Source organism: Setaria italica, chromosome IX (genome assembly GCF_000263155.2).
Source record: "Setaria italica strain Yugu1 chromosome IX, Setaria_italica_v2.0, whole genome shotgun sequence".
NCBI classification, from domain to species: Eukaryota; Viridiplantae; Streptophyta; class Magnoliopsida; order Poales; family Poaceae; genus Setaria; species Setaria italica.
In genome coordinates, this window is record NC_028458.1 from 45,361,991 (window position 1) to 45,371,703 (window position 9,713).

The 9,713-nt window shown below is 44.9% G+C and overlaps 1 protein-coding gene across 1 annotated transcript; it reads right to left on the reverse strand.

Annotated features, from left to right (window-relative positions):
• Nucleotides 1-2,780: 2,780 nt before the first annotated feature.
• On the reverse strand, nt 2,781-7,155 carry LOC101767208. The gene is made up of 14 exons (XM_012849119.2): nt 7,069-7,155; nt 6,470-6,475; nt 6,130-6,402; nt 5,890-6,058; nt 5,660-5,808; nt 5,394-5,576; nt 5,174-5,299; nt 4,972-5,102; nt 4,814-4,889; nt 4,471-4,727; nt 3,947-4,145; nt 3,756-3,872; nt 3,064-3,139; nt 2,781-2,967 (listed from the first exon to the last, which is right to left on the reverse strand). Exons 1-13 carry the CDS (start codon nt 7,153-7,155, stop codon nt 3,089-3,091), a joined length of 1,824 nt encoding a protein of 607 aa, XP_012704573.2. The 3' UTR covers nt 2,781-2,967; nt 3,064-3,088.
• Between the last annotated feature and the right edge of the window lie 2,558 nt (nt 7,156-9,713).

Genomic DNA, 9,713 nt, shown 5'->3' on the forward strand with positions numbered 1-9,713 from the left:
TGGTATGTTACTATAGACGATGTCATATGGATCATTGATGTTTGAATCCTCAGGAACGGTTGACTCATTTTCCTTTATTTCTACCTCCATATCTTCCCATTCTGCTGTGATTTGTAGGATGAAAGAAATTAGAGAAGTACTCACATTGTGATGTGAAAATATTTTAACGTGTTTATCATACCTTGACCAGAAATGATGTTATCCTCCTCATCGGTGTCTTCTTCATATACAACTCCATCGTCACCTGCATAGAATTATGTAAATTATATGATGTTTTCCATTGCATGATGAGAATATAAATTTAGTATATATCCTTACCATATGGTTCATCATCAATGAATGATTGATTTGTTTCTTCTCCATCCTTGCTGCCTGGACACATTGAATAGGGGATATCTGTCCATGAAAGATTGTTAACATTGTAAAAATTGATGCATGTTTTATCTGATTGTGAGAGTCATATATGCAATTGGGAGTATTACCTTCCTTCATGTTTGTTGGCTGTTTTAGAGATTCTAGATCATCTATGACTTTGGTGTTCGTAGAACAGTCTTCATCTGGTAGGGCAGGAGTTTTTTCCATTGTTCTAGCTGTGAAGTTTTCATTACGATTTGCAGGGTTCTCCATTGCAATTGATTTTTTGCTTAGAGTGTCACGTTGTCGTGCACGATTAGCAGAAACTTGTTCTAACTTTGCTTTCTTTTGATTTGGTTGCATGTTTGCATATCTTTCCCTCTCATGCATGCATTTTTTGTGTATTTTTTGTTGCTTTTCTTGATCAGTCACCTGTGAGCATTTTTTTTGGATCTGAGTTGAATTTGTACTTGTTCTTTTTTGTTGATGATAGGCTTCACGACGTTTTTTGAGTTTTTCCTGCTTTTCTTGATCAGTCATCCGTGCATACCTATCTCTATCTCTTTTCCTTCTCTGCTCTTTGGGATCCAAGAGTTGTGATGGTGATTCAGCCAAGGAATTTCTCTGCATCTGGTCCTCTGTTTACGTGACTTGTGTCTCAAGATCCTCCAATCCAGGGTTATTTATTCCCACATTTTAAGGTGAAGGAAATGTTTACGTACCTTTTGTGGAAGTAGAGTAAGAAGCTTGCGACACGTGTTGGCGTTGATGGAGGTGATCTCTGCGCGTGTTGCTGAGCAGTATCTCGATGGCGAGGAGGTCCTGGGCTCCTGGCCACAACCCCGCAGCTATTTATACAGGCAAGAATGCAACCTCGATTTCTATCTGAGTCGGCCTCGATTACTATCCGGTTCGGTAGCGAACTCTCTTGGCAGTCTGGCCCCGAGTCAGCTTCGATTCCGAGGACTCAGGGTCGGGCGAGGCAGAGCTTCACTCGAGGTCGGGCGAGACGGAGTTCCACCCTGAAGGGGTCGAGCGCATCCGACCCCGGGACCAAGGGTCGGGCGAGGCGGAGTTCCACCCTCAAGGGGTCGGGCGCATCCGACCCCGGGACCAAGGGGTCGGGTGCATCCGACCCCGGGACATGGGGTCGGGCAAGACGGAGTTCCACCCTCAAGGGGTCGGGCGCATCCGACCCCGGGACCAAGGGGTCGGGCGAGGCGGAGTTCCACCCTCAAGGGGTCGGGTGCATCCGACCCCGGGACCAAGGGGTTGGGTGCATCCGACCCCGGGACATGGGGTCGGGCGAGGCAGAGTTCCACCCTTAAGGGGTCGGGTGCATCCGACCCCGGGACCAAGGGGTCGGGTGCATCCGACCCCGGGACATGGGGTCCGGCGAGACGGAGTTCCACCCTCAGGGGGTCGGGCGCATCCGACCCCGGGACTAAGGGGTCGGGCGAGGCGGAGTTCCACCCTCAAGGGGTCGGGTGCATCCGACCCCGGGACATGGGGTCGGGCGAGGCGGAGTTCCACCCTCAAGGGGTCGGGCGCATCCGACCCCGGGACCAAGGGGTCGGACGCATCTGACCCCGGGACCAAGGGGTCGGGCGAGGCGGAGTTCCACCCTCAAGGGGTCGGGCGCATCCGACGCCTGGACCAAGGATCGGGTGAGGCGGAGTTCCATGCTCAAAGGGGATGTTCCTAGTAACCTCATCAATTATGTAGCAGTTGATGATTTATGCAAAAATTCAGAGAGAGCAAATAGCTTGACAGAATTTATAAAATTCAGAGAGGGCAAATAGCTTGACAGAATTTAGAGGCCAAATAGCTTTGTATTAACTAAATGGGTAAAGTGAGACAAACATACTTGAATAAATAGTTAAGTCTACTGAAGGCCAAATAGCTTCGTATTAACTAAATGGGTAAAGTGAGACAAACGTACTTTAAAAAATAGTTAAGTCTACTGAATCTAACAGGTCGTAAGAAATGTTCAATTCTATCATCTCCGAGACAATACATTAGGATATTGGACCACGCAAGGTCTAGCCATGTGTGACACGCTAAACAAGCATACGATCTGACAATAGTCATGAGAGCAAAGCCTCTTCTTTTTTATGGTATATATCATCAACCTTTGGTTTAACCCAAGGAATAAAGCAAAGCCTCTTCGACAAGCAGAGCTTGGAAGCCATGGCAGGAGGGATTTTAACATTATTCTCGCGAGATCAAGATCGCGCTCATCATTGCGACTGAAGGCTAAAGTACCCCAATTAGGTTTATGGGGTTATGATGGGCCATGACCCATGATTACAGAACCAGATAGGGCTTTTCTTGAAACAGAGGCAACGCATCAACATATTATGAAGCGAATCTAACATATTACAAATGAGCGAATAATAACTATTCCTACAAACAAAAAGGTCCAATGGTAATAATAAAACCGTTTCAATATGATCTCATACATTCTCTGTGCTTGCATAACTATTTCTAACTTTGAGTAGCATTGATACACCTAAGAAAGTCTCGAACACCAGCAGGCATATTGTCTTCACATTCATTCTCCTTGTAAGTTAATAGTTGTGCCATAAATTGCTTTCTTAGATCGTAGCCATCCTGTACATGCATATATGTATGCAAACAATGAATAATTAGCGTCATATAAGTGTGTAAATAATAAATAGTAATATTTCAAGTTCTCATGACACTGACCTTTAAAACTGGCAATTGTAGTTCTTCATCTTTCCATATGCACATGAAGAGAGAAACAAGATAACCGGATAGTTCTCTGATAAGATAAGATAAGAACATCAGTGATTATTCTAATACATATATTTTCATAATATGTTGAACACTGAAGATAGAACTACTCTTGTTTAAACAGATGTGCAGCTTTTGGGTAGAGAATATAACCATTCGTACAATAAACCGAAGAGTTACTACATATGTCCACCAAAACAAGCATTTAATTTCCTTTTTGTTTGAGAAGTAAACAAACTAATTCTGGTTACACGTTATAAGAATGCTTACCTGTTTTCGATTGGAACATCAGATAAGATTATTTGACGTCATAGGAAAACATCCTCATTCCATCTAGATCCAGGGCATACTTTTGACATGGCTTTTGGTAAAAATTCAGCAATACATAAAAGTTTCTTCACATATCTTGCATTTGGGTTGTATTTGTAAACAGGGTCAAGTGGAGTAGGGTCTAAAATATAGACGGTTCTTGTATCTTAGTTTAGTATTAGCAGAATAAAGGTTTTGTTGAATTGTACTATTGGTATAAGAATATGCAAAATGGTAGTTGTTAGAACAAGAGCATTAAAATCTACAAGACGGCTAGTAGCTATAATCGCAAGAACTGTGCTTGTGCTTATAGGTATAGGGAAGTGATGTCTTACCAATTTGCATCTTAAAACACTATAATTAACACCAGGCCAGCTACTAACAGTTTCTGCGAGTTGTTCCACGTCTATCTTTTTACGGAAGTTTGGGTGTCGTCCAAAATCAGTAATTATCTATAAAATAAATAAGAGGTTACAAACCTGAGGAAAAAAAAGAATATATTTAGATTACGATTATAAGAACATACCCAAAATCGCGTGTCTAGATAATGCTTTGATATTGTTCCTTTGGTTTTGTTCATCATTTGGATGTCATCAAACATGAATTTTCGAATAACCAAATTAAAACAATCACGGTCCATGGGCAGATCTTCCTTCAGTATTTCTTGCAGTTTCCTGAGAGTCAAGCTAATGGAATATGGCTTGGAGTTTCGCACCCATACTTTTCTGCATTAAGACAAAAAGTTTGCTTTACATAGTCCAGACAAAGAAAAAATTGTCGTATTGAAAGTATAGATATCCATTATACTAATAACAAAACATACAAAACAGAACAGAACATGACAGGAGGAACAATACACCAGAAACCTTGCAACATGATATATGGGAACACACACAAATAACCATGAAATAGTTAACATAGAAATTTTTTTTGCTAAAAGCTCCCTGATAGTTAGAGCTATTATATCGTCAGCTACTCTAAATAGAGATGTTGTAGATTGTATTCTGCTATTAATAAAAAAATACACAGTAGTAATTAGAAGGTTCTTACTCCAATGTTTCTGGACAATTAATTGATTTGATGTAGTCACAAAGGCCGCCAACTAACTCATGTACACTGATCTTAGAAAGAACAGACATTAATGATTGGTATTTTGTTTCCTTTGATAATGAATCTGATGCCTTGGGTTCTTTTTGGCCATCTGAACTTCCCAACAATGAGATATTTTGAGGAGTTGTTTGTGCTGTGTTTGTTTTCCAACATAATAGTATACCTGCTAACTTGAACCTAAAATGATTAATATCTTCCTGCATGGTAGCAATCATTATTAGAACTTGTAAAAAATTAGCATGAAATTGACTTTATGTTATTCCATAAAATAAAAAACAAAAACCTGTGTAATAGGATGAGATAGTGAATCTCCAATCCAGTATTCCATAAACTTGAGCATGAACAGTCCACAACATGAGCTGCATGGTTATAAAATACTGAGTACTCCAAACAAGAAAATAAATAATATTATATATGTTAGCATATTTTTTTGGAACATACCCATCTTTCTGCATTGGCTCTTGTAGTTGTTCTGTGATTATCCAGGAAATAACCTGGAGGTCTTTCCAGTTATGACTAATCAAGTTTTGTTGCCTTCCAATTATGTTCAAATGATATTGTAGTCCTTGTAGCTGTTAAATTATTAATATCAGTAAAAATGCATTTAAGGGTAGGATCAAGTATGAATGCTGTAGAAACTGACCGTATCAGCAAGGTCACCTCGGTTGAAGTCCCAACACAACGAGTCAAGTACTTGTATTTCACACTTCTGTGTGTTAATAATAGCCAAATACCAATGTTTTTCTTTGATATTTATTGGAATAAGAATCTAAAATGAAGAATTTAATTAGTACCAGACATGAACAGTTAACAATTAAAATCTATCAAGCTTAGAACATGTCAACTAAAGAGATAGAAATTACCATTTCATGCTTAAGATAGTTTCTCACAATCTTTGTGATATGGTTACCATCTTCACCTACTCCAAGCTTGCCATCCCTTTTTAGCAATATAGAAATAAAGGGATTCTCAAAGTAAAATTTAACATCATTCCTACTTTCTAAATGGGCTTGATCCTTTATGCAACATATATACGCGCTGATGACCTACAAAGATTCAAATAACAAACCTTTATTACATAAGAAAAAAATATTGATCGAAGAGCATTCACTTGTAAGTAGTTACTTACATCATCATTTAGGAATTTTTCTGAATCTAGCAAGCATGACAATTGAGCTTGTCTGACAAAGATGTCATCTATCTTCACAAGTATATCATCTTTGAAAGATGTTTCTATTGTTATTTGAGCACAGTAGTCTAGGTCGGTCATTTCATAATCTGCAAATATTCAAAAAATTTAACGTGATGTTAAAAGTTAAAAACAACAACACAGTGAATAAAAATTTCATAGAAACATACCTTGTGGGAGATAGTCATATGTTTGATCAACTTTGTATTGTTCATGTTGATCTTGATGCTTCTCGTCATCTAATAGAATTCTTCCATCATTATCTGATTCAAAGTCAATCCATTCAGAACATGCCACTTTCTCGGCAACAATTGAATCAATAGTGTAAGAATCTTTTTCCTGAAAAAAAACCTAAAATTGTCAAATCATTAACCAATCCACTAAATTAAATGAACAGCAAAAACACTAACCAGAGATGATGATGCCAGGGTGGTTGGTGATGGAGGTGATAGTGATATGTCAAGATCATTCATCTGTTCAGATTTTTCTTCCTTCAAGGGCTGAGCATCTAAATCATAAACATTGCTTGATTCAATGTTATCACATGATGATGCCAGGGAGGTTGATGATGGAGGCGATGGTGATAAATCGCAATCATTCAACTGTTCACATTTTGCTTTCTTTAAGGGTCGAGTATCAAAACCATTAGCATTGCTTGATTCAATGTTATGAGAATCCATTTTCTGCAAAAGCAGCAAAATTGAAATTTCTCTATCAGTAATAGTATGGGATGTTCCTTTTATGACTAACCACAAACTGAAGAAACGCAATATGTTAAAATAGAGATGCAAGTAGCTGAATAACATAATTCTATTGAAAACTACAGCATCCAGCCCAGCAGAAAATTCAGAGAGGGCAAATAGCTTGACAGAATTTAGAGGCCAAATACCTTCGTATTAAGTAAATGCTTACGTACCTTTTGTGGAAGTAGAGTAAGAAGCCGAACACACTAGGGCACACGAGCTGTTGGCGTCGATGGAGGTGATCTATGAGCGTGTTGCAGAGCAGTTTCTCGACGGCGAGGAGGACCTGGGCTCCTGGCAGTCTGCCACAAACACGTCGAAGATGCCCAACCACGCAGCTATGTATATACAGGCAAGAACGCAACCTCGATTCCGATCCAAGTCGGCCTCGATTCCGATCCGGTTTGGCAGCGAACTCTCCTGGCAGCGATTCCGATCCAAGTCAGCCTCGATTCCGATCCGGTTCGGCAGCGAACTCTCCTAGCAGTCTGGCCCCGACTCAGCCTCGATTCCGATCCGAATCGGAAGCGAGCTCTCGTGGCAGTCTAGCCTCCACTCCAATCGCTACCCACTTCGCTGCCACCTCGAGGATGCGCTGGCCATTACCGGGTCCACACGGTCGGCGTCGCGCGGGTCCCTGAAGATGATGATGGCGTCGATGTCGGAGGACGACGGAAGGTCATCGGTGGACATGGGTTGGAGGGCGAAGGTGGGAAACGGCCGCAGGCCCCGAATCTGGACGGAACGGCGGCGGGATGTCGACGAAGGATGATGGCGTCGATGTCGGAGGACAGGGGAGGTCGTCGATGGACATGGGGAGGAGGGCGAAGGTGGGAACCGACCGCAGGCCCCGGATCCGGACGGAGCGGCGGCGGGAAGTCGACGAAGGATGATGACGTCGATGTCGGAGGATGGCGGGAGGTCGTCGGTGGACATGGGGTGGAGGTCCCGACGGAGCGGCGGCGGCTAGATCCCCAGAGGGAGGGCGGCGGAGGAAGGGGAGGGGAACGAGGGAGCTGGGTGGAGGGGCGGACGGAGCAACGGATGAGGGAGCTACGTGGAGGGCCGGACGGAGCGGCGGCGTCTACATCCCCCGAGGGACGGGACCGGAGCCGGACGGAGTGCGGCGGATCTCGATCCCCCGAGGGAGGGGAGGGGAACGATGGAGCGGAACTCTTTTCGCTTTAATCCCTCGTTTTCCTATTTTTTCCACTCGAGCCCCCCTATACTCAGAAGAATTGGACTGCGGTTTGATTTCACGAAATGTTAGGGGGTTTTTTGCAAAATGACCACGACGTACGAAAAATCCAGGTAGAAACGTTACTTGCTTTAATAATAGGTAAAGATTTGATTCCCAATCCCATATGCGGGTGTTAGCTTGCGGTCGAGTACAGGCAGCGGGGAGCGTGGGGATGGGGACGTTCGCGGGCAGCCACGGCAGGGGCAGGGGCTGCGGGTCGTCCTCCTCACAGCGGCGGCATGTGGCTTCGTCAACGCCAGCATCGCCCTTGCCCTTGAGCCCTACAGCGGGACGGCACGCAGCGGTAGGACGGGCGGCGGCGCAGCACACGGACGGCGCGGGGTCGGACGAGTGTAAAACGAGATGGACAGGAGGAGCTCACCGGTATAGATGGCCAGATGGGCTAGGCCCGCTGGGCGGCCTGAGGCCAGGCCCTAACACGGCCCATCACGAGGGCAGTGGTGCCCAGGCTGACCCGGCCCTATGGTCGGGCCAGTGCCTGGGACGCAACCTCGACACGTCGGACCAGCCCGAGCACGGCACAGTTTTGGGGCTGGTATGGGCCGTCACAACGTCGGCTCGACAACCTACTAGCAGCCCCTGGCCCATACATATATATCAAGAAAAAATCCTAATATTATCCTTTCATTCCTCCACTTCCCCATAATCCACCTCCACCAGTCGCCCCTCCAACCCCTGCTCACGCCTCCACCGCCGCCCCCCTTCCCTGCAGCGAGCCGCACCAGCGGCCGGTCGCAGCTGGCAAGGGGCGCGGCTAGGAGCTGCCGCTGGGGCCACCGCTACCGGCACGCCGCATCGGGGGACGCCGCTGGGAGCCACCACTACCGGCACGGGGGCGCAGCCGAGACCTGTCGCGCGGGGCCGCTGCTACCAGCGTGGGGGTGCGGCTTGGATCTGCCTCTAGGAGGCCAGCGGGAGGCGGTCGGGACTCGCAACGAGGACCGCTGCTGCCATGGGGGGCTCGGCCGAGGCTCACGCTGGGGGCTGCCACGGCCAGGACTCACGCCGGGGGGTCACCGCCACGAGCCGCGCCTGCCGTCGGAGATTCACTTCCGATGAATTTTTTCATGATTGATTTGATTTGTGTGTATATTAATGTGATGAATTCATGGATTTTGGTGATTCCTGTGATGAATTTCTTGATTTTTGCATCTTGATTCGATTTCTTCCTATTTGTTTGTAGTGCCTTGCCCGACACTAACACGATAGTGCTATCCGTGCCATCGGGCCAACCCAACATGATAAAAAGGCCGTAGTGCCGGGCCTGGGCTGACAGTTCAACACGCAGTGCCGGCCCAGCCTGACACGAAAATACCTTCGGGCCTGATAGTGCTGCGCCTAGTCAGCCTGTGTTGTGCTAGGCTAGGGCCGGGCAGCCCATATGGCCATCTATGCTCACCAGAGAAGGAGAAGATAGGGAGAGAGAAGAGATGAGATAGCCATCTCGGTCATCAAAATCACAGTCCACGTGACAAAACCACTTTGAATTGAATGCTAAAGATGAAAAATGAGCCGGTTTTAGAAACCCAGGAGAGTAAGAAATCGCACTGTGCGTTCCTTTTATTACTTCTTTCCTTTTATTACTTACAAAAGGGGAAGTTGATACCACTGAGTTGTTCCATGCCACCCAAGTAGTCGGTAATAATCTATGAAGGTTCACTGATGAACCAAAACAAAATAATTTATTTTAGTATAATCCCTCGCTGATCTGATAAAATTATATTAATGGCAACGGGGCAGGAGCGATGGGAGAACGAGAGGGAAGATGCTTGCATGCTCTATAAATCCATATTTTTGGATGATTTTTTTTATGCACAATTAGAGGTATATCAGGTGATGGTAGCAGCCTAAGCTGCAGTATAAATCCATGTTTCCGCCAGACGGGTATCCATTTCTTGCATAAACCTCGCATAAGCTCACAAAACTATTCTTCTCATTCGGCTAACTTCATAGTATTGCTACAATGCCTCTTCTAAATTTCTTGCAAAAC